The 24743-nt window shown below is 44.3% G+C and overlaps 1 protein-coding gene across 2 annotated transcripts in view; it reads right to left on the minus strand.

Moving 5' to 3' along the window:
• ERMARD (ER membrane associated RNA degradation) overlaps positions 1–24743 on the minus strand; it is a 325303-nt gene that overhangs the window by 174932 nt on the left and 125628 nt on the right. For both annotated transcript variants that reach the window (XM_040429349.1, XM_040429348.1), the window contains 2 exons: positions 20199–20296; positions 11058–11194 (listed from right to left, as the gene is read on the minus strand). In XM_040429349.1, the coding sequence (XP_040285283.1) occupies positions 11058–11194; positions 20199–20296 (235 nt within the window). The remainder of the gene's footprint in view (positions 1–11057; positions 11195–20198; positions 20297–24743) is intronic.

The following is a 24743-nucleotide window of genomic DNA, read 5'->3' on the forward strand; positions in this document are numbered from 1 at the left end:
AAAAATAAAATAAAAAAAAGGTTTCACATGTAAAAAAAAATAATTCCCCAAGTAAGGAATAAAAAAAAAAGTTCAAAATAGCAAAAATAAAATAAAATAGACATATTTTGTATTGCCGCGTCTGTAAAAAACCAGCACTATAAAAATATCACATGACCTAACCCCTCGGATGAACACCGTAAAAAAAAAAAAAAAAAAACTGTGTCAAAACAAGCAATTTTTGTCACCTTACATCACAAAAAGTGCAACACCAAGTGATCAGAAACGCGTATGTCCCACAAAATGGTACCAATAAAACCGTCACCTCATCCCGCAAAAAATGAGCCCCTACATAAGAAAATCTCTCAAAAAATAAAAAAACAATAGCTCTCAGAACATGGACACATTAAAACATAATTTTTTTGTTTCAAAAATGCTATTATTGTGTAAAACTTTAATAAATAAGAAAAAGTATACATATTAGGTATCGCCATGTCCGTAACAATCTGCTCTATAAAAATGTCACTTGACTGAACCCCTCAGGTGAATGCTGTAAAAATAAATAAATAGAAACTGTGCTAAAACAACCAATTTTTTGGTCACCTTGCCCCATAAAGGGTTATAATGAATGATCAAAAAATCATATGTACCCAAAAATAGTAGCAATTAAACTGGCACCTTATCCCCTAGTTTCCAAAATGGGATCACTTCTTCGGAGTTTCTACTGTAAGGGTGCATCAGGGGGCTTCAAATGGGACATGGCATCTAAAAACCATGTGGAGTTCCTTTTCTTCTGCGCCCTGCCGTGTGCCCATACAGCAGTTTATGACCACATGTAGGGTGTTTCTGTAAACCACAGAATCTGGGTAATAAATATTGAGTTTTGTTTGGCTGTTAACCATCGATGTGTTAAAGAAAAATTTTTCTTAAAATGGAAAATCTGCCAAAAAAGTGAAATTTAAAAATTTGATCTCCATTTTCCTTTAACCGCCTCTGGACCGCCGAACGCAGCGATTCATTCCTCCTGGACGCATATACACATCCTCTCGCGAGACGCGAGATTTCGGTCAGAGCCGGCCCGCGCATGCGCATCGCGGGCCGGCAAAAGTTCGAGGAGTATTTCGTCAGCAACCTGCCAGCCAATGATCGTCGCTGGCAGGTTGCTAATTTTAAAAAAATCGAATCAGAAGCCATCTAACACCTTATATTTATAAATATAAGGTGTTAAATGGCTTCTCTGCTCCTCTGCTGGTCCTTTTGGTCGGTTGGTTCCAGCAGAGGAGCAGACATCACTGTGAGTACCCACCAACACCACACTTAGCCCCCAGATCACCCTCCATCACCCCAATAATCCCCTTGATCGCCCCCTGTCAATCACACCTGCGTTATTGTCTTCCGGCATAGAGTTCCGTCGTCGGGGCTCTATGCCGGAAGAATCCTGAACAGGATTATCCTAATGCATTCTAAATGGAGAGAAATCCGTTCAGGATGCATCAGGATGTCTTCAGTTACGGAACGGAACGTTTTTTGGCCGGAGAAAATACCGCAGCATGCTGCGCTTTTTGCTCCGGCCAAAAATCCGGAACACTTGCCGCAAGGCCGGATCCGGAATTAATGCCCATTGGAAGGCATTGATCCGGATCCGGCCTTAAGCTAAACGTCGTTTCGGCGCATTGCCGGAGCCGACATTTAGCTTTTTCTGAATGGTTACCATGGCTGCCGGGACGCTAAAGTCCTGGCAGCCATGGTAAAATGTAGCGGGGAGCGGGGGAGCAGTATACTTACCGTCCGTGCGGCTCCCCGGGCGCTCCAGAGTGACGTCAGGGCGCCCCAAGCGCATGGATCACGTGATCGCATGGATCACGTCATCCATGCGCATGGGGCGCTCTGACATCATTCTGGAGCGCCCCGGGAGCCGCACGGACTGTAAGTATACTGCTCCCCCGCTCCTACTATGGCAACCAGGACTTTAATAGCGTCCTGGGTGCCATAGTAACACTGAAAGCATTTGGAAGACGGTTCAGTCTTCAAATGCTTTCAGTACACTTGCGTTTTTCCGGATCCGGCGGGCACCTCCGGCAACGGAAGTGCATGCCGGATCCCAACAACGCAAGTGTGAAAGAGGCCTTAGGTCCCTTGGTTAGGTAGTTAGCGTCAGTTAGCGCCCAGCCCACTGCACCGCAGTCACTTATTCGCTGATTAGCGTATTGCTAATCAGCATTTGTTCTTTTATAGTATCTGTAAGTGATCAAAACTGATCACAGTCAGATCTATAATTGTATTAGTGTCACCTTAGCTCGCCCTCCACCCAAAACGCAGTGTTTGCCCGATCAGGCCTGATCGGTCGCCCACACGTGCGTTCACCCACGCCCGCCCCACCGCAGTGACAAAAAAATTATTTTTTTTTGATCACTGCACAATCATTTTACAAGCACTGCGGCAATAAAAAAATCAGTTTTGATATTTTTTATCAATCGCAGCGGCCTCCGGTACTTCGCTAGCCTCCCATTTGTAAGACAGGCTTGCTTTTTTTCTTGGGTAGTTTCAGGGAATACCCATAAATTGAGTAGTCCAAATGTCAAACAGGGGGTATTCTTCTGAAGAGGCCTACAGGATTCTGACCCAGTCGGATGAGGAATGGGAACCCTCATCTGACGAATCTAGCGGGTCAGAATATGAACCTGTAGAAAGCAGTGGCAGTCTGACACAAAGTTCGGACGAGGAGGTTGAGGTCCCTGATAGCACCAGGCGTACCCGGCCCCGTGTCGCTAGACCACAGGTTGTGCAGGATCCGTTTCAAGGGCAGCAGAGTGAGGCTGGCGCTGTCGGATTACGTGGTGAGGCATACACCAGCAGCGCAGCCCATCCTGGACCTAGTACCAGCACTGCCGTACAACATGGTGAAGTGGCGAGCACCAGAAGGGCAGTTGAAGCTGGTACGGTGGCACGTGCAGTAGTTACCCCGTCGCAGCCACCGCAAAGACAGGCCCGTAGAGCCCCTAGAGTCCCTGAGGTGCTGGCAAACCCTGATTGGCAGTCCCCAACTTCAGCCGCACCTGTAGTTCCCCCTTTCACCGCCCAGTCTGGAGTTCGGGTTGAGACAGCTCAGATCGGTTCGGCACTGGGATTTTTTGAGCTGTTCTTGACTGCGGAGCTCTTGGACTTAGTCGTGGCAGAAACAAATCGGTATGCCACTCAATTTATAGCCGCCAACCCGGGAAGCTTTTATGCCCAGCCTTTCCGGTGGAAACCCGTCCAAGTTTCCGAAATTAAAATTTTTCTGGGCCTTCTCCTGAACATGGGGCTAACCAAAAAGCATGAATTGCGGTCATATTGGTCCACGAACCCAATTCATCACATGCCCATGTTCTCTGCTGCTATGTCCAGGACACGTTTTGAGACCATCCTGCGTTTCCTGCACTTTAGCGACAACACCACCTCCCGTCCCAGAGGCCACCCAGCTTTTGATCGGCTCCACAAAAATCGGCCCCTCATAGACCACTTCAACAACAAATTTGCAGATTTGTATACCCCTGAGCAAAACATCTGCGTAGACGAGTCCCTAATACATTTTACCGGGCACCTTGGCTTCAAACAATACATCCCAAGCAAGCGCGCCCGGTATGGGGTCAAATTGTATAAGCTCTGTGAAAGGGCCACAGGCTATACCCACAAATGTCGGATCTATGAGGGAAAAGATCAGACCCTGGAGCCGGTCGGTTGCCCTGACTACCTGGGGAGCAGTGGGAAGACAGTCTGGGACTTGGTGTCACCCTTATTTGGCAAGGGGTACCATCTTTATGTGGACAATTTTTACACAAGTGTGCCCCTCTTCAGCCATTTGTTCCTAGAACAGATTGGCTGCTGTGGCACCATGCGACCTAGTCGCCGGAGCTTCCCCCAACGGCTCGTTACCACCCGTCTTGCCAGGGGGGAGAGGGCTGTCTTGTGTAACGAAAAAACTGCTCGCGGTGAAATGAAGAGACAAGCGTGACGTTTACATGCTCTCCTCCATTCACGCAGACACGACAATACAAATTGAACGGGCAACCCGTGTCATTGAAAAGCCCCTCTCAGTCCACGACTATAATGCGCTCATGGGAGGGGTGGACTTCAATGACCAGATGTTGGCTCCTTATTTAGTTTCCCGACGCACCATACGCTGGTATAAGAAGGTGTCTGTATATTTGATTCAATTGGCTGCATATAATAGTTTTGTTCTCTAAAGTAAAGCTGGGAGAACAGGATCCTTCCTCAAATTTCAGGAAGAGATCACCGAGAACCTCCTGTATCCAGGAGGTTCCATGGCCCCAACCACCAGTGTAGTGAGCCGTCTACACGAGCGACATTTCCCCAATGTCGTTGCTGGTACCTCAACCCAACCGTCACCCCGAAAAAAATGTAGTGTCTGTAGCAGGAGTGGAATAAGGCGTGACACCCGCTATTTCTGTCCTGACTGCCCTGACCACCCTGCCCTATGCTTAGGGGAGTGTTTCTGGAAGTACCACACACAGGTACACTTAGCATAGGGATTGCATCTCACAGGACAGGCACACAGGGCTATTAGGGCCCTTTTACTCACAGCTGCTGCAAACCTCTCCTTTCACCTGGGATAAAGTGCATAATGTACTTCGCCACATCTTTGGGCGATTTGCGCTTTGCACATTGTCCCATGGGGAAGGAGAGGTTTGTCCTATAAAGGTAAAAAAAAAAAACATCGGTAAGCAAAAAAAGTTAACGTTCAGTTCAATAAAGTTTATATGTTCTGTTCAAAAGTTATTATAAAGTTAATAAATTTATTGCGTTGCGGCCTGGTTTTTTCATTTTTTTTTTTATATTTTTTTACCTTCCAGGTGGACCAACCGATCGACTAGCTGCAGCACTGATGTGCATTCCGACAGAAGCATTGCGCTGCTGTCAGATTACACAAAAGTCAGTGTATGCGGCGCTGCAAGACGAGATTTCTCCTCTGCAGTAAAAGATACGTTTCCCGAGGCATATGAGCTGAGGAGGCGGCGGTGTTCATATACTTTGGCAAACACTTTGTATATAAAAAAATAATAATAAATCCCGGCAATGATTTATTCATTCACATCGATTGATGTGAATGGAGAAATCTGGTTTGCCAGGGCATACGGGCTAAGTGGGTATGGATGTTGGGCGGAGCTCCTATGTCCTGGCAGACGTCTTTCCCCTCCTTTTTTTTTTTTTTTGGCAGAGATTTTTTCATCCACATTGATCGATGCGAATGAAGAAATCTGTGCCGTTCATTTTTTCTTTCAGCCCAGAGGCTGAACGAAAAAAAAAAAAATCTCATTACCCGTATGCTCAATATAAGGAGAATAGCAGAAACTCCTAATGCTGGCCATACATGTAATGATTGCAGAGACCCTCAAATGCCAGGGCAGTACAAACACCCCACAAATGACCACAGGGTATTCACTGAGGGGCATATTGAGTCCATGAAAGATTGAACTTTTTGTCCCAAGTTAGCGGAAAGGGAGACTTTGTGAGAAAAAACAAAAAAAATCAATTTCCGCTAACTTGTGGCAAAAAAAAAAAATTCTATGAACTCGCCATGCCCCTCATTGAATACCTTGGGGTGTCTTCTTTCCAAAATGGGGTCACATGTGGGGTATTTATACTGCCCAGGCATTTTAGGGGCCCTAAAGCGTGCGAAGAAGTCTGGGATCCAAATGTCTAAAAATGCCCTCCTAAAAGGAATGTGGGCCCCTTTGCGCATCTAGGCTGCAAAAAAGTGTCACACATGTGGTATTGCCGTACTTAGGAGAAGTTGGGGAATGTGTTTTGGGGTGTCATTTTACATATACCCATGCTGGGTGAGAGAAATATCTCGGTCAAATGCCAACTTTGTATAAAAAAAATGGGAAAAGTGTGACACTTGTGTGACACTTTTTTGCAGCCTAGGTGGGCAAAGGGGCCCACATTCCAAAGAGCACCTTTAGGATTTCACAGGTCATTTTTTACACATTTTGATTTCAAACTAATTACCACACATTAGGGCCCCTAGAATGCCAGGGCAGTATAACTATCCCACAAGTGACCCCATTTTGGAAAGAAGACACCCCAAGGTATTCCGTGAGGGGCATGGCGAGTTCCTAGAATTTAAAATTTTGTCACAAGTTACAAAGTCTCATATTCCACTAACTTGTGACAAAAAATAAAAACTTCCATGAACTCACTATGCCCATCACAAAATACCTTGGGATGTCTTCTTTCCAAAATGGGGTCACTTGTGGGGTAGTTATACTGCCCTGGCATTTTAGGGGCCCTAATGCGTGCGAAGTAGTTTGAAATCAAAATCTGTAAAAAATGGCCGGTGAAATCCGAAAGGTGATCTTTGGAATGTGGGCCCCTTTGCCCACCTAGGCTACAAAAAAGTGTCACACATGTGGTATTGGCGTACTCAGGAGAAGTTGGGCAATGTGTTTTGGGGTGTCATTTTACATATACCCATGCTGAGTGAGAGAAATATCTTGGCAAAAGACAACTTTTCCCATTTTATTAGTTGGCATTTGACCAAGATATTTATCTCACCCAGCATGGGTATATGTAAAATGACACCCCAAAACACATTGCCCAACTTCTCCTGAGTACGGCAATACCACATGTGTGACACTTTTTTGCAGCCTAGGTGGGCAAAGGGGCCCACATTCCAAAGAGCACCTTTAGGATTTCACAGGTCATTTTTTACACATTTTGATTTCAAACTACTTACCACACATTAGGGTCCCTAGAATGCCAGGGCAGTATAACTACCCCACAAGTGATCCCATTTTGGAAAGAAGACACCCCAAGGTATTCCGTGAGGGGCATGGCGGGTTCCTAGAATTTTTTATTTTTTGTCACAAGTTAGCGGAAAATGATTTTTATTTTTTTTTCTTACAAAGTCTCATATTCCACTAACTTGGAGGTAAAATTCATTTGGGTGGTAAGTTGCATGACCAAGCAATAAACGGTGAAAGTAGTGTAGGTCAGAAGTGTAAAAAGTGGCCTGGTCATTAAGGGTGTTTAAGGTAGGGGAGCTGAGGTGGTTAATTCTTGTGGAGCGCCTAAAGGGTTAACAAAGTTTGTAAAATCTGTTTTAAGTAACTTGAGGGGTGTAGTTTCTACAATGGGGTCATTTATGGGGGTATCCACTATGTAGGCCCCACAAAGTGACTTCAGACCTGAACTGGTCCTTAAAAAGTGGGTTTTGGCAATTTTCTTAAAAACTTGAATAATTGCTTCTAAACTTCTAAGCCTTCTAACGTCCTAAAAAAATAAAATGACATTTCCAAAATGATGCCAACATAAAGTAGACATATGGGGAATGTTAAGTAATAAATATTTTATGAGGTATCACTTTCTGTTTTAAAAGCAGAGATATAGAAATGTAGAAAATTCCGAATTTTTCTAAATTTTTGGTAAATTTGGGATTTTTTCATAAATAAAGGTGAAATATTTTGACTCAAATTTATGACTATCATGAAGTACAATGTGTCACGAGAAAACAATCTCTGAATGACTTGGATAAGTAAAGGCGTTCCAAAGTTATTACCGCATAAAGTGAGATATGTCAGTTTTGCAAAATTAGGACTGGTCAGGAAGGGGGCAAATGGCCCAGATGGCAAGTGGTTAAAGGGGTATTCTGGAATTTAACATCACTTATAAAAGTATGTGGTACAAAGCAAAAAAATCCTCCATACACAGTAAAAAAATAAAAATAAAATCACTCCAATGGTTTCCCACATGATCACTTGCCACTTACTGGACCAAAATGTAATGTGTATAGCTCTCTCCTACAGGTATGTCCTGTTGTCCAGCTTCAGACCGCTGGTCGAGCATGCTCAGTTCCAGCACTAGGTTTTAGGGGCTGTAACTGAGAGGTCTGATGTGAGGGGCTCCACAATGAAGGAGCACAATATAAAATGGAGACTTGTTTTGCCCTGGCTGCTGAAAAACAAGGGGAGGAAAACTGTCTGAAATGGATGCCAGCAATCCATGATGGGAAGTGTAAAGTGCTACCCACATGGGCTGCTGCTGAAGCCAGTCCCACTTTTACCAATGAGGAGCACATAGGGAGAAAGTGTGACAAATCAAAAAGGTCATTATGCACATTTAGGATGTAGTATGTGTTGTACTGTTACTCCGTGTAATGAATCGGCAGCATTCTTTCAATTTTCTTGTCTAAATATTGAAATACAACTTTTATCTCACAATATTTTTATTGAAAATCAACATGTAGGCAACATGTCATATATCTAAATCACATTAGCACAATCCTCTACATAGAGGGAATAAGATACTAGTCATGTATAAAGATTTTACCATAACATTTGTTGAGTTTTGTAGTTATGTACCTAGGGACCAAAGTAAGGGAAAGTAAGGGAAAGTAGGTGATTCGGGAGTGAAATACCCTTTTAACCCCTTAAGGACTCAGCCCTATTTCACCTTAAAGACCAGGCCATTTTTTGCAAATCGCTATGACTTATCCAGGCCATTCTGAGATTGTTTTTTCGTCACATATTGTACTTCATGACACTGGTAAAATGAAGTCAAAAAAATAAATTTTTATTTATAAAAAAATACCAAATTTACCAAAAATTTGTAAAAAATTGCAAATTTCCAAGTTTCAATTTCTCTACTTCTATAATACATAGTAATACCTCCAAAAATAGTTATTACTTTACATTCCCCATATGTCTACTTTATGTTTGGATCATTTTGGGAATGATATTTTATTTTTTGGGGATGTTACAAGGCTTAGAAGTTTAGAAGCAAATCTTGAAATTTTTCAGAAATTTTCAAAAACCCAATTTTTACGGACCAGTTCAGGTCTGAAGTCACTTTGCGAGGCTTACATAATAGAAACCACCCAAAAATGACCCCATTCTAAAAAACTACACCCTTCAAGGTATTCAAAACTGATTTTACAAACTTTGTTAACCCTTTAGGTGTTCCACAAGAATTAATGGAAAATAGAGATCCAATTTCAAAATTTCACTTTTTTGGCAGATTTTCCCATTTTAATAATTTTTTTCCAGTTACAAAGCAAGGGTTAACAGCCAAACCAAACACAATATTTATGGCCCAGATTCTGTAGTTTACAGAAACACCCCATATGTGGTCGTAAACTGCTGTACGGGCACACAGCAGGGCACAGAAGGAAAGGAATGCCATATACGGTTTTTGGAAAGCAGGTTTTGCTGGACTGGTTTTTTTGACACCATGTCCCATTTGAAGCCCCCCTGATGCACCCCTAGAGTATAAACTCCATAAAAGTGACCCCATCTAAGAAACGACACCCCTCAAGGTATTCAAAACTGATTTTACAAACGTTGTTAACCCTTTAGGTGTTCCACAAGAATTAATGGAAAATAGAGATACAATTTCAAAATTTCACTTTTTTGGCAGATTTTCCATTTTAATAATTTTTTTTCCAGTTACAAAGCAAGGGTTAACAGCCAAACAAAACTCAATATTTATGGCCCAGATTCTGTAGTTTACAGAAACACCCCATATGTGGTCGTAAACCGCTGTACGGGCACACGGCAGGGCGCAGAAGGAAAGGAATGCCATACGGTTTTTGGAAGGCAGATTTTGCTGGACTGTTTTTTTTTACACCATGTCCCATTTGAAGCCCCCCTGATGCACTCCTAGAGTAGAAACTCCAAAAAAGTGGCCCCATTTTAGAAACTAGGGGATAGGGTGGCAGTATTGTTGGTACTAGTTTAGGGTACATATGATTTTTGGTTGCTCTATATTACACTTTTTGTGAGGCAAGATAAGAAATAGCTGTTTTGGCACCGTTTTTATTTTTTGTTATTTACAACATTCATCTGACAGGTTAGATCATGTGATATTTTTATAGACCAGGTTGTCATGGATGCGGCGATACCTAATACACTTTTTGTGATGTAAGGTGACAAAAAATGGTTTATTTAGCTCAGTTTTTATTTTAAATTTGTTACGGTGTTCATCTGAGCGGTTAGGTCATGTGATATTTTTATAGAGCCGGTCGATACGAACGCGGCGAAACCAAATATGTATACTTTTTTTTTAATCTATGTAAGTTTTACACAATAACAGCTTTTTTAAAACAAAAAAAATGATGTTTTAGTGTCTCCATATTCTGACCCATAGTTTTTAATTTTTTGGGCGATTGTCTTAGGTAGGGGCTGCGGGATGAGGTGACGGTTAATTGGTACTATTTTGGTGGGCAAACGCCTATTTGATCGCTTGCTGTTATACTTTTTGTGATATAAGGTGACAAAAAAATGGTTTATTTAGCAGTTTTTATTTTTTACGGTGTTCATCTGAGGGGTTAGGTCATGTGATATGTTTATAGAGCCGGTCGATACCTAATATGTATACTCCCCCCCAATTACTTTATTTGGGGAAAATGAAGTTTTTGTTTATTTTTACTTGAAACTGAATTTTTTTGGGGGACAACTTTATTTTTTGTCCCACTTTGGGACTTGAACTTTTGGGGGTCTAATCCTTTACAATGCCTTCCAATACTTCTGTATTGGAATGCATTGGCTGTATGAGTAATACTGTGTGTATTACTCATACAGCTTCCGGCCTGTGAGATCCAGGGGGCTGGCTCTCACAGGCTCGTCACCGGAAGGCAGCGCAATGCCTTCCATGCCATCGGGTCCCCCCTACAGCCGCATGGGGACCCGATGGCACGCCTGATCATCGCCGCAACTGCAGGTAAACGCCGCAAACCGCAGGTCTGAATTAACCTGCTGTTAATTCAGGGACCCCCGCGCACTTAGCCAAGGTGCCTGCTCAATGATTTGAGCAGGCACCGGGTTCCGATCACCGCCCGCCGGGCGGCGGTGATCGGAACAACACATAACGTACTGGGTACGACATGGGTCCTTAAGGACTCGGGAACCATGCCGTACCGGTACGTCCTAAGTCCTTAAAGGGTTAAACAGATTAGTATTTAAAAATTCTAATTAGCATCATCATTGAATTATTGAAATATTTAAGAACAAAATCTATGTTCCCAGAAATATCCAGATGACCGGAAGCCAAGGTTATGTGCAGCTGTTCTAAGAACATACCTGGAAAGACTGCCATTTCCTGAAGATTCTTGAAAACAAAGTAAGGTCGATGGACTAGAGACATCCCAGTGTTACTAAGCCAGGACTGCAGCAACTGCCCCAGCCCAGTGGTTAACAGCAGAAGCATGGAGCAATATCTAACAGAATGGACACCAGTTTCAATTAGAATATGAGTAGTAGATTTTTTTTATACAGGCACCTGTCACAGTTTTGCTAAATGCAGACATATCATTTTTTACTAAAATTAAAAAATAATTACCGTAGTTGAAAGAAATAACATTAATCTTAGAATTCCATCTGCATTTAATTGGCTAATGTAAAACCTGGTTACATTTTAAAGCGGTTGTCCCATGAAAAGCATTCTAAACTTTTCACACCAGCACCTTGATCTGAATCCTTTGGTAATTGCATGTAAGTAAAGGGGTTGTCTCACTTCAGGAAATGGCATTTATCATGTGGAGAAAGTTAATACAAGCCACTTACTAATGTATTGTTATTGTCCATATTGCCTCCTTTGTTGGCCTGATTCAATTTTCCATCATATTATACACTGCTCATTTCCATGGTTACAACAGTGCAGCAGTGGTGGTCGTGCTTGCACACTATAGGAAAAAGCGTCACATAAGCTAGTGATTTTTCCTATAGTATGCAAGCACAGCCACTGCTGCTGGAGTGAAGGCTGGTCGTAACCATGGAAACAAGCAATGTATAACGTGATGGAAAAATTAATCCAGCCAGCAAAGGAGGCAATATGGACAATTACAATACATTAGTAAGTGCCTTGTATTAACTTTCTCTACATGATAAATGCTTAAGTGAGACAACCCCTTTAAACAATTAGTATAGCCACTGAGTTATTCAAAAGGGTTAAAGCGAACCTTTCACCTCATTTTCACCTTATAAACTAGCAACAGTACCTTATAGATTATCTTCAGTGTGTTCTTATACATGTTAGTGCCGCTTTCCTGCGCTGTTTATTCTTGAAAAAATCGTCTTATAAAGTTCACATTTCCTGCTCCAACAGTCACGCAACAAGTCAAGGGGGTATCCCTTCCCTCACCTCTGGCTGTACCTCCCGCAGATGGCAAGTCTACAGTGATCACGTGGGGCACTTGGAGCCTGAAGATAGGGGAGCGCGCGCACGGGAGGGAGAGCAGACAGGCAGGCATCGCGTACGGCGAATGCGAGATTCTGTTACAGGATCGCGCTTGTGTCCGCAAGAAAGACGGGATCGCGCAGCGAATGAGGAGGACGGCGCATGCGCAGGATTCACAAGCGCGGTCCCGGCGACTGAGCCGGCTGTCAATTACAGAGCATAGAGGCGGGGTTAGGGCAGGGGAGGTACAGCCAGAGGTGAGGGAAGGGATACCCCCTTGACTTGTTGCGTGACTGTTGGAGCAGTAAATGTGAATATAAGACGATTTTTTCAAGAATAAACAGCGCAGGAAAGCGGCACTAACATGTATAAGAACACACTGAAGATAATCTATAAGGTACTGTTGCTAGTTTATAAAGTGAAAATGAGGTGAACGGTTCGCTTTAATTACTCTTACCAGTAATTGTTTTTTCCAATAGTCTCCACAACGGCACTCACAGGAGGGTGTCTCCGCCCCCAGGACAGGAAACAACGCAGAAGCAATGATTTAAAAAGGCCTCCTCCCCTTACCTATCCAGTCAATAAGAGAGGACACGGAAGTGATGCAAGAAACAAAATATATATTAACCATTAACAAATTACATCATTTGTTACAGAAAAAAAGGGAGGGAAATCCCAGTGCCATTGTGGAGGCTATTGGAAAAACCAATTACCGGTAAGAGTAATTAACCCTTTTCCCCGACGCCTCCACAACAGCACTCACAGGAGGATTAACATAGTAATCAATATTAGGGAGGAACCACGGCAGAAAGGACAAATCCTTGTTCTTAAGAATGTCTAATTTATAATGATTTAAAAAAGTCATAGGGCCTGCCCACTTGGCTGCTCTGCAGATCTGGTCTAATAAGACTGAAGCATACTCCGCCCAGGAAGATTACACTGCTCTGGTAGAATGGGCTTTTATCTCGGAAGGGGGAAGATTCTTTTGGACATAAGCAAAGGTAATAAAATTTCTGATCCATCTTCAAATAGATGATTTGCTGGCCGCCTGTCCCTTATTTGGACCCTGATATTGGAGGAAGAGATGGTCTGACTGGCTGAAGTTACTGGTGGTATGCAGGTAGGATAACACGCTCCTTCTCACATCCAGGTTGTGGAATTTCCTATGGACAGAAGGAAGGCAACGAAACTTCCTGTTCACAATGAAACCTGAAAACCACTTTGGGAAGAAAAGCAGGGCAATGTCTGAGAATTATGCGGTCGTCCAGGACCGTAAGATACGAAGGCTTGTGAGAGAACACCTGAATTTCTCCAATTCTCCTAGCAGTTGTTATTGCTACAAGAAAAACTGTTTTGTAGGTAAGCATCCTTAAAGAAATCCGTTCAAATGGAGATTCCGTTAGGACTGAAAGTACCAAGCGCAGGTCCTAGGGGGGAATGATGGAATGGCAGGTAGGTAAACTTCTTGTTGCCCCCTTTAAGAAACGCTTGATGAGTGGGGAGTCTGCCAGTCTTTTATCCAGAAAGGCACTTAAAGATGAAACCTGCACCTTGAGCATTGCAGGCCGGAGACCCATATCTAACTTAGAATTTGAGGAATGTCTGGAGAAAGGTGATTTGGACAAAAAAGCTTTCCAGGTTCTTAAAGGGAGTCTGTCACCACATTTGAGCATATTAGACTGATCAAATAGCGTTATATGTGCCACCCAGAACTTAAAAACTGTACCTTTGTTGTATCTAATGGAGTTTTCTTTCAGCCAAAAATGAACTTTTAAGATTCTGTAAATGCGCCCTCTCAAGTGCCCAGGGCGACGTCTCAATCGTCCGAGCCCCAGGCAGCACCTCCCCAACGGCTCATAACCCCACCCTCCGTGTGCCTCTGCCCGCCCGTTTACTCTCCTCCTCTCTCCTTTTCCACTGCGGCTGCGCGGTCAAATTTGTAGCGCAGTGGAAAAGGAGAGAGGAGGAGAGTAAACGGGCGGGCAGAGGCACCCAGACTCCCTTTAAATAAATTTTTGATGTTATGGGCTTTCGGCTCAACATTATTGTAGAGATTTACAGCATCAGTCAACCCTTTTTTCTTCAAGGCGAGGCGTTCAGCCACCAGGCTTAGCCGATTTATCCTGGGATGAAATACTGGTCCTTGGTGAAGAAGGTCCGAGGTAGCTGGAAGGGTCCAGAATACCTCCGCAGACAGCCTGAGCAGAAGGGGGAACCAAGACCTCCTTGGCCACAATGGAGCAGTGATTACCTGGGCTCCTTCCTCCTCTACCTTCATTAGAGTTCTTGGAATCAAACTGAAGGGAGGTAAAGCATAAAGAAGAGCTTTTGGCCATGGTTGGGATAGTGCGTCTACCCATAACGGTTGGTCCTGTTGGGAGAGAGAGCAAAATCTTTTGATCTGCCTGTTGCCCCTTGTGGCAAACAGATCTAGTCCGGCGGCTGAGGAAGTCGGCTATTATATTGTTCTCTCTTTTCACATGAACAGCGGTTAAAGAAAAGAGATTTCTTTCTGCCCAGAAAAAAATGTCCCGAGACACTGCCCCTAGGGAACGGCTTCTGGTCCCTCCCTGTTTGTTCAGGAAGGCAACTGCTGTGGTGTTATCTGAGAACACCTTTATGTGTTTTGGAGACGAGGGAGTGTGAAAAGAGACGATGACTTTGTAGATGGCTGTGAGCTCTCTTAGATTGGAGGAAGACTGTAACATATCTTTTCCCCAACAGCCCTGAAATAATCTCCCTTCTGAAAGGCCGCCCCATCCCGAACTGCTTGCGTCTGTTGTTTACGACCATCATTTTTCCCTCCTGCCAATAGACACCTGTCTGCAAGTTTTGTTCCACTCTCCACCACATCAAGGATCTTTTTACGGAATTTGGGATGAGAAGGCGTTTTTCTAGGGCTGAATTTGTTCCATCCCAGGAGGATAAGAGGAAGGCCTGAAGAATCCTCGTATGACTTTGAATCCATCTGACTGACGGGATTGTAGCCGTCAGAAGGCCTAGGATGGTCATGATGTTCCTGATGGAGGAAGTCCTCTGGATGCAGAACTGAGAGACTTTCTGAAGTAGACTGTTCCTTTTTTTCTAGGGGTAAAAAGGACATTAGAAGATGAGAATCTAAGAGTACTCCCAAGAAGAGCTTCTTTCGGTCTGGAAATAGGTCCGATTTTTTAAAGTTTATAATCCACCCCAAGGTGGTAAAGCACTTCTTCACTTGAAAGAGGTGGGTACGTAGAACTTACTCTGAGGGTGAAGTAATCAGGAAGTCATCCAGATATGGTACAATCAGAATCTGTTTTAGATGTAGGTACTTCATGACTTCTGACATGATCTTCGAAAAAATTCTTGGAGCAGAGGAGAGTCTGAATGGGAGGGCTCCAAACTAAAAATGGCACAGTTGGTCCCCCATGAAGACAGCAATTCTTAAATACTTTTGATGAGTCTGACATATTGGGACATGATAGTAAGTGTCCTGGAGGTCCGTGGTCACCATGAAACAGTCCTGAGGGAGTAAATTGATGGTGGATTGTATAGTTTCCATCTTGAATTTTTTGTATATGATGGATCTGTTGAGGGATTTTAAATTTTTTATTAAACGGAAGGTTCCGTTTGGCTTTTGTACCAGAAATATTGGAGAATAGATACCTTTGCCGTACTGATCTACTGGAACCGGAAGGAGTACCTTCTTGTTTACAACAGAAGAGATTTCTAATTCTAGACAAGAATTTTTGAGGTAGCTTCTTGTTTATGATAAATCGATCTGCGGGAGGGGATGAAAACTCTAGTTTTAAGCTCTCTTTTAGGGTAGATACTACCCACGGGGGGGGGGCTCCAATTTTTTCCCAGGCCAGGGTGAAGAAAGTTAAAGGGACACTGTCACCTGGATTTCACTTACTGAGCTATTAACATCACTACATCAGTCTCCATGATTTACAGTCAGGTCCATAAATATTGGGACATCGACACAATTCTAAAATGTTTGTCTCTATACACCACCATAATGGATTTGAAATGAAACAAACAAGATGTGCTTTAACTGCAGACTGTCAGCTTTAATTTGAGGGTATTTACATCCAAATCAGGTGAACGGTGTAGGAATTACAACAGTTTGCATATGTGCCTCCCACTTGTTAAGGAACCAAAAGTAATGGGACAATTGGCTTCTCAGCTGTTCCATGGCCAGGTGTGTGTTATTCCCTCATTATCCCAATTACAATGAGCAGATAAAAGGTCCAGAGTTCATTTCAAGTGTGCTATTTGCATTTGTAATCTGTTGCTGTCAACTCTCAAGATAAAATACAAAGAGCTGTCACTATCAGTTAAGCAAGCCATCATTAGGCTGAAAAAAACAAAACAAACCAGAGAGATAGCAAAAACATTAGGCGTGGCCAAAACAACTGTTTGGAACATTCTTAAAAAGAAGGAACGCACCGGTAAGCTCAGCAACACTAAAAGACCCGGAAAACCGCGGGAAACAACTGTGGTGGATGACCGAAGAATTCTTTCCCTGGTGAAGAAAACACCCTTCACAACAGTTGGCCAGATTAAGAACACTCTCCAGGAGGTAGGTGTATGTGTGTCAAAGTCAACATTCAAGAAAAGACTTCACCAGAGTGAATACAGAGGGTTCACCCCAAGATGTAAACCATTGGTGAGCCTCAAAAACAAGAAGGCCAGATTAGAGTTTGCCAAACGACATATAAAAAAGCATTCACAGTTCTGGAACAACATCCTATGGACAGATAAGACCAAGATCAACTTGTACCAGAGTGATGGGAAGAGAAGAGTATGGAGAAGAAAAGGAACTGCTCATGATCCTAAGCATACCACCTCATCAGTGAAGCATGGTGGTGGTAGTGTCAAGGCGTGGGCATGTATGGCTGCAATAGAACTGGTTCTCTTGAATTTATTGATGATGTGACTGCTAACAAAAGCAGCAGGATGAATTCTGAAGTGTTTCGGGCAATATTATCTGCTCATATTCAGCCAAATGCTTCAGAACTCATTGGACGGCGCTTCACAGTGCAGATGGACAATGACCCAAAGCATACTGCAAAAGCAACCAAAGAGTTTTTTAAGGGAAAGAAGTATAATGTTATGCAATGGCCAAGTCAATCACCTGACCTGAATCCGATTGAGCATGCATGCATTTCACTTGCTGAAGACAAAACTGAAGGGAAAATGCCCCAAGAACAAGCAGGAACTGAAGACAGTTGCAGTAGAGGCCTGGCAGAGCATCACCAGGGATGAAACCCAGCGTCTGGTGATGTCATGCTGTAATTGACTGAAAAGGATTTGCAACCAAGTATTAAAAAGTGAAAGTTTGATGTACGATTATTATTCTGTCCCATTACTTTTGGTCCCTTAACAAGTGGGAGGCACATATGCAAACTGTTGTAATTCCTACACCGTTCACCTGATTTGGATGTAAATACTCTCAAATTAAAGCTAACAGTCTGCAGTTAACCACCTCAGCTCCCCTAGCTTAAACACCCTTAATGACCAGACCACTTTTTACAATTCTGCACTACACTACTTTCACGGTTTATTGCTCGGTCATGCAACTTACCACCCAAAAGAATTTTACTTCCTTTTCTTCTCACTAATAGAGCTTTCATTTGGTGGTATTTCATTGCTGCGGACATTTTTACTTTTTTTGTTATTAATCAAAATTTACCGATTTTGTGCGAGCGTTCACAGGAAATCTCGCGTCTCGCGAGATGACGCGTATAGGCGTCTAGGAGGAATGAATCGACCGCCGCCAGGACGCATCCCTGCGTTAGGCTGTCGGGAAGCAGTTAAAGCACATCTTGTTCGTTTCATTTCAAATCCATTGTGGTGGTGTATAGAGCCAAAAATGTTAGAATTGTGTCGATGTCCCAATATTTATGGACCTGACTGTACATTAAAATAATGTGTCTTGTAATTTGTCTATAAAATCGGTTTTATTAATATGCTAATTACCTCAATAAGGAGCCCATGGGGCTTTCCCTCCAGCCGTTGGAGCCCATTATCTCTAATCCCGAGCCAAATAATCTCCTTCACAGGGAATCAAGCAAAGGCAGTTTTTTTAACCAGGCGTCACCAGACCATGTACGAAGACAGATTGCTCTACGAGCCGCATTAGATAGAGCAGTTGACCTGACGGAAAATCGAAATAGGTCTGCAGACGCATCTGCTAAAAAATTTGACGCTTTTTTTAATACAGGCAGGGAAGATAAGAATTCCTCCCTCGGGGTACCAGCTGCTAAGTGCTCTTCTAACTGATTTAGCCAGGCGGACAGAGATCTGGCTGTGCAGGTAGAAGCAATACTGGGACGCAGCATAGCAGTATGTGTTTCCCAGGCCTTCTATAATAAACTTTCAGACTTCTTGTCCATGGGATTTCGCAAGAGACCCATGTCCTCGAAAGGCAAAGAGGTCTTTTTTGAAATGCGGGCAACCGGGCACTGATCTTTGGTGTTTTGTCCCAGATTAGATTCCGTGTCAGCAAAGGGATATTTACTTTTAAAGGAATTTGTCACAGTTCTTCTTTCAGGATCTCTCCATTCTTTGGATATCAGGGATTTTATGTTGTTATGGAGGAGGAAGACCCTTTTTCTTCTTTCCCCCAGCCCCTGGAACATTTGATTCTGTACGGAGTGAGTTTCTTTCACCTCCTCAATGGCCATAGTGGCTCTTATGGTTTTAAGAAGACCGTCAGTCTCTTCAGGCATAAACAAGGGTTTTCCTGAGCAGTCATCTGAGGAAGCAGAGTCTGGATCAGATACAAGCTCTCCTTCATCCAGCTCAAGCCCCAAGTCAGATGTAAAGGATCTATGAGACGTGGATGGGCGTGGGGATTGAGGTGTCATCTTTGATTCCACCGCCGCATTTACTTCTTCCTTAATTATAGCTCTCATGGAATCAAGGAAGGATGGTGACTCTTCTGTGACCACCTTCTCCGTGCATTTTGGACTTAAAGACTTTTTCGTTTTAGAGGAAAAAGTCTTCCTGCAGATGGCGAACTTCTTGCGTCCCGAATCTCCCCCAGCTGGTTTAGGTGCCATGGTCTAAAAAGGGACTGTAGGGCCAGGAATTTAAAGGACCATGACCTACACCAGGGGTGAAATACTGGGAAAACACCACTGCCACCACGAAATGAAGAAGCCAACCGTAGTGCATAATCATTAGGCATATAGAAGAGAAATATAAAAGCAGGGGGAAAAAGCAAAACTCCCACTTGGGAGGAGGCTTACCGGACTGAGGGCAGAGGTAGCGGGATCTCCACACTGCTGCTGGTGGTGATAAAGGGATAGAACAGACTGTTCCTCACTCCTTTTAAACTTCCCGCCAGCCGCGGCACCCGGAAATGGACGCTAGAGAGCGAAATTCTCTTGCCCAAAGAGAATCTCGCCTGGTGATGTCAGCGCATCAGATCCTGCGCGATCTCCCTTTACCTGGCAGTATAGCGAGCCCGGGCCAGCCTGCACACAGGGCTTACACCTAGGAACAGGTAAGGGAGGCGGTGCATCCCCATGGTTCCCGTTCCCGGCTCCAGACATCCCACAAAGTGTGGGGAAAGGAATCAAGGCTGGGCGAGGAGAAATCATTCCTGGCACTCTAGGAGAGGCTTCCACGCATCCCGAGGACAGGAAACAACGACTGAATAGGTAAGGGGAGGAGGCCTTTTTAAATCATGTGCTTCTACGTTGTTTCCTGTCCTGGGGGCGGGGCCAACCTCCTGTGAGTGCCGTTGTGGAGGCGCCTGGGAAAAAATATATTTGTCCTCCCTGAGGTGGAAGCACATGCTCGATTCCATCCAGCCACCAGCCCTATCTACTGTTAGAAGCTGTGACAGTAACAGGAAGAGAGCTACAGCTGAAAGAAAACGCCCCCTGACCTGCTAGTGTGAAATCAATTTACCAAAGTAACTGGATCAACAAATGGTTCTAGCTTTGATAGAAAGAGATTGTCATGTTGTTCATTATGTCTGATTTTCTTTTTTTTTTTTTTTACAGTAATCATGGGATAACCCCTTTAACGAAACTTGTATTTCAACTCACTTGTGTGGAATCTCGTGAGGTGATACAAATCCATGCCACAAGATGTTACGGAGGTTCAAACTTTGAGGAGAGCCAAGGAAGATCCTCAGCACATCCATCTAGATAGTAAAAAAAAAAGAATTTCAACCAATCCAATGACAGTAAATAAACATTTTATGTACAACACACCAACTGGGTTCAGAAGCAACATGCCAAACAACCAGAATGTGCATTACCGCCTATATGAATAGAATGCCATGGCGGTCATCATGATAAAACAATGTCTCTGCTGTTCCTCTGAGCATTATCAGTAGTTCTTGCACGCTATCACGCTGTCCAATCAGTGCTGACTGGTCAGAGTGTATAGGTACACAGCCCTTTTACAAGGGGAAGGGTAACACTAAGTTATCAAATTATTGATAAATATTCAGGAGCAAAAACTGAGAAAAGGCAGAAATGAGAAGACTTGCCCCAGAATTTTATGGAGAAGTATGTACCAAAACAGATAGCTGTGCTCGGCGCTCCCACAGAAATGAATGGAAAGGCGATGCCTTTTTCCAACAAACCGCTCCGTCTAATTCAGGGGGGCTCCACAGGGTATGTGAACAATGGGGGTCCCAGCAGTAGAACCCCACTGATGTGATAGTTGTTCCCTATCCTGTGGATAAGGGAAAACTTCTTATAACCGGAATACCCCTTTAACCTGTTACGGACACAGGGCGTACAGGTACGCGACGGTGATCGGAACTGGGTGCCTGCTGAAATCAACCCCCCCGTATCGGCGATCGCTGCAGATTAACCCCTTCTATGCCGCTACCATGGCATAGAAGGGGTTTGTGTTTGAGGGAGCGCAACGAGTACCCGCGCTGCTGTGGCGGGGACTCGATGTCTCAGAAGGCAGCCCGATGTCGTGCAGAGGCTGCCCAATGCCTTAAACGTGAACATCAGAAATAAAGTAAAGGAAAAAAAAAGGAAAAAAAGTGTTTTTAATAAAATTAATAAAGTAATAAAATTAATAAAGTAAAAAAAGAGAAAAAAAAACCGCCCCTTTCCCCTTATTTTATAATAAAAAACAGAAAGAAGAAAAACAATATACTGTATAATATTACACATATTAGGTATCGCCGTGTCCGTAATGACCGGCTCTATAAATATATCACATGATCCACCTTGTCCGATAAATACCATAAAAAATAAAATAAAAACGGTGTAAAAAAAAAACAACATTTTTGTCACCTTACATCACAAAAAGTGCAACACCAAGTGATCAAAAAGGCGTATGCCCCCCAAAATAGTACCAATCTAACTGTCACCTAATCCCGCAAAAAATTAGCCCCTACCTAAGCCAATCGCCTAAAAATAAAAATAAATATGGCTCAGAATATGGAGACACTAAAACATCATTTTTTTTGTTTAAAAAATGCTGGTATTGTGTAAAACTTAAGTAAAAAAAAGCATACATATTAGGTATCGCCACGTTTGTAAGAACCTGCTCTATAAAAATATCACATGACCTAACCTCTCAGGTGAACACCGTAAAAAAATAATAATATATAAACGGTGTAAAAAAAAGCCATTTTTTGTCACCTTACATCACAAAAAGTGTAGTAGCAAGCGATCAAAAAGTCATACGGACCCCAAAATAATGCCAATCAAACCGTCATCTCATCCTGCAAAAATCATACCCTACCCAAGATAATCGCTCAAAAAATTTAAAAACTATGGCTCTCAGACTATGGAGACACTAAAACGAGATATTTGTAAAACTTACCAGTAAAATCTCTTTCTCGCTCTTCATTGAGGGACACAGAAACCGTGGGTATAGCTATGTCCTCTAGGAGGCGTTGACACTAGTAAAAGCTGTTAGCTCCTCCCCAAGCAGCTATACCCCCTCCAGCCTGGAGACAGACAGCAACAATGCCAAGAACTGAACTAAGTTCTAACCAGCAACAGCCACAACTGTAGCCGAACAACAATACTGGGTGGGTGCTGTGTCCCCCAATGAAGAGCGAGAAAGAGATTTTACTGGTAAGTTTTACAAAAATCTTGTTTTCTCGCCCATATTCATTGGGGGACACAGAAACCGTGGGACGTCCGAGAGCAGACCACAGGGAGGGAAAACCACAGACCCATGGAGCAAGCGCCCCTGCAGGCAACTAAGAACTGTCGCCTGCAAGACCACGCGGCCTACGCAGCGACCGTCGATGCATAAGTATGCACCTGGTAATTTCTTGTGAACATGTGTAAGGAGGACCGGGAGCCACCTTACACAACTGTGCAGCTGAAGCGCGATTCCTCCTAGCCCAAGAAGCGTCCACCGCTTTGGGAGAGTGAGGTGTGACACCTAAGGGTGGAATCCTGCTCCGAGCGCGGTAAGCTGCAGCATTTGCAGACCGAATCCAACGTGCAATCGCCCTTTGGAGGCCGCCAATCCCCAGCGAGGACCCTCCTGAGAGAAAAAGGGGGGTCCGTACGCCGAGAGGGACTGGAGGCTGCTAATAATGATTAGAGAACTGACAACGTCCATAATGTAACTAGCTTCCGTAGGGTGCGAAGGAAGGGACTGTGAAGGAAGGACAATTACTTTATTGATATGGAAGTCAGAGACCACCTTCGGGAGAAGAAGGAATGGGCCGGAGAACCGCCTTAGCCTTGGAAGAACCAGGTAGGGGATCTTGCAAGAGAGCACCCCCAACGTAGACACCCGCATAAAGGATGTGATAGCCACAAGAAAAAACTACCCCTACGACAGGAGCCAGAATGAGAACTCCCGCAAGGGCTCCAGGGGAGAGGACTGGAACGCTGAGAGAACTATATTCAGATCCCAAGGCTGTAAGGACGGTACAGAGGAACCGTATGTGCCGCTCCTTGAAGGAAGATTCCCATGGGCACCAGAGGACGCTGGAAAGCTGCCCCAAGACAGAAGCGCCAACACCTGACCCATCAAGGAACCAAGGGCTAAACCAAGGTCCAACCCTGAAAGTAGAAAGGAGAGAGAAAACCACACAGTGAGGGGATGTCTCGGCTTCATAGAAGCCCCGGAAGGACTTCCAGGTCCCATAATAGATCCTGGGCGATGCAGGCTTCCTGGCCTGAATCATAGTGCGGAAGACATCCGCCGAAAACCCTCTCCACGTCAGAATGGCGGTCTCAATAGCCACACCGTCATTGAAATGGTCCTGTAAGACGGGACCCCTTGAAAGGAGGACGTCTCTGAGTGGCAGTGACCAAGGGACGTCTCCAAGAGAACGAGGTCGGCGTACCACACGTGACGGGTCAGTTCGGAGCGACTAGGATATGTCTGAATGTCCTCCATCCGGATCTTCCTAGAACCCTGAGCAGGAGGGGAAGAAACGCGTAGGGGGGGAACTCCCGCCAAGGAGAATCAGGGCCTCCATGGCGCATGCTTCCGGAACTCTGGCTCTGGAGAGAAAGGTGGGAAGCTTTTGTGTAGATACCGTTAGCCCACCCGGACCAATGGAAGAGTCCCTGTAGGAGGAAGTATCTGGAGGGCGCCACAGCCCACCAGTTGGGACCGGATCGTGTCTGGAATGGAAAGCCACCAAACGAATAGCCCGTGTAACCCAGGTGAGGGAAGGTAGCAACGTAGGAACTACCAAGGCATACGGGGTGACTATGAACCATGAGCCAGAGGAGGAAAAGACAGGAGAAGAATAGGCTAGGACTAAGCCCATACCCTGTCTAAGACCGATGCTATACAGAAGTAGCCAAGGATCAAGTGGTCGTGCAAAAAACTCCGCCTGAGAAGGAAGCCAGGCAAGGGAAGTCACACTGCATTGCTAGCCCCATACCCCAGCAGAGGAGGGGAACACCCGTAGAAGCCACCGAATCTGGTGCTAAAGAGTCCACCACCTGGCGAAGGGCTGTGCAGTAAGAACCCAAGCATGTAGTGGAAACGTAATACCGCTACCACAGTGGTAGCCAGAGCTTGCACCGTCAGCGCAAAACTGAGGGGGAAGCCCGATGCTATCCGTAGAAGCCATGTGCCACACTGCCCCAGTTACGTGGAGCTAACCTTAAAAATTCTACCTGGAAGGGCGCCTGCCAAGCTAGCTCCAGGGTATGTCCGACTGCAGCGACCATGAACTCGAACATTAGCGAAAAGCTGCACCTGTGGAGGAAAACAAGCTGTAGGAGCTAAACCAGAGTTGCCAGCCTAACCACTTCCCCAGAGAAGGGGGAGTGGTGGATAGAAAATACGGAGTCAGTGAAAAAAAGTAAACTCTCTGGAACGTACTCACTAGATATGTGCAACGGAGTATGTATTACGTATTGATGCGGACAATATAAGGAGCGACTGGAGCAACGGAGGCCCATGGAGATGGGGGGTCTGTAGGACACACAAGTGATGCTAGGAACCCCCAGGGAAGACAGAGGATGTTATAATCATGCGCAAAACCAGCACCAGCATTGGAAGTGCAATTAGCTACCTAAGGAAGGTGTAAGCATACGGCAAGTACTGGTCAGTGGTAGGGAGAATACCCCACCTATGAAGGGGGGTGTTGAGGGAAGTGTTAGATTAAAATATATATGTATATATGCCCT

This window comes from Bufo bufo, chromosome 4 (genome assembly GCF_905171765.1).
Source record: "Bufo bufo chromosome 4, aBufBuf1.1, whole genome shotgun sequence".
NCBI lineage: Eukaryota > Metazoa > Chordata > Amphibia > Anura > Bufonidae > Bufo > Bufo bufo.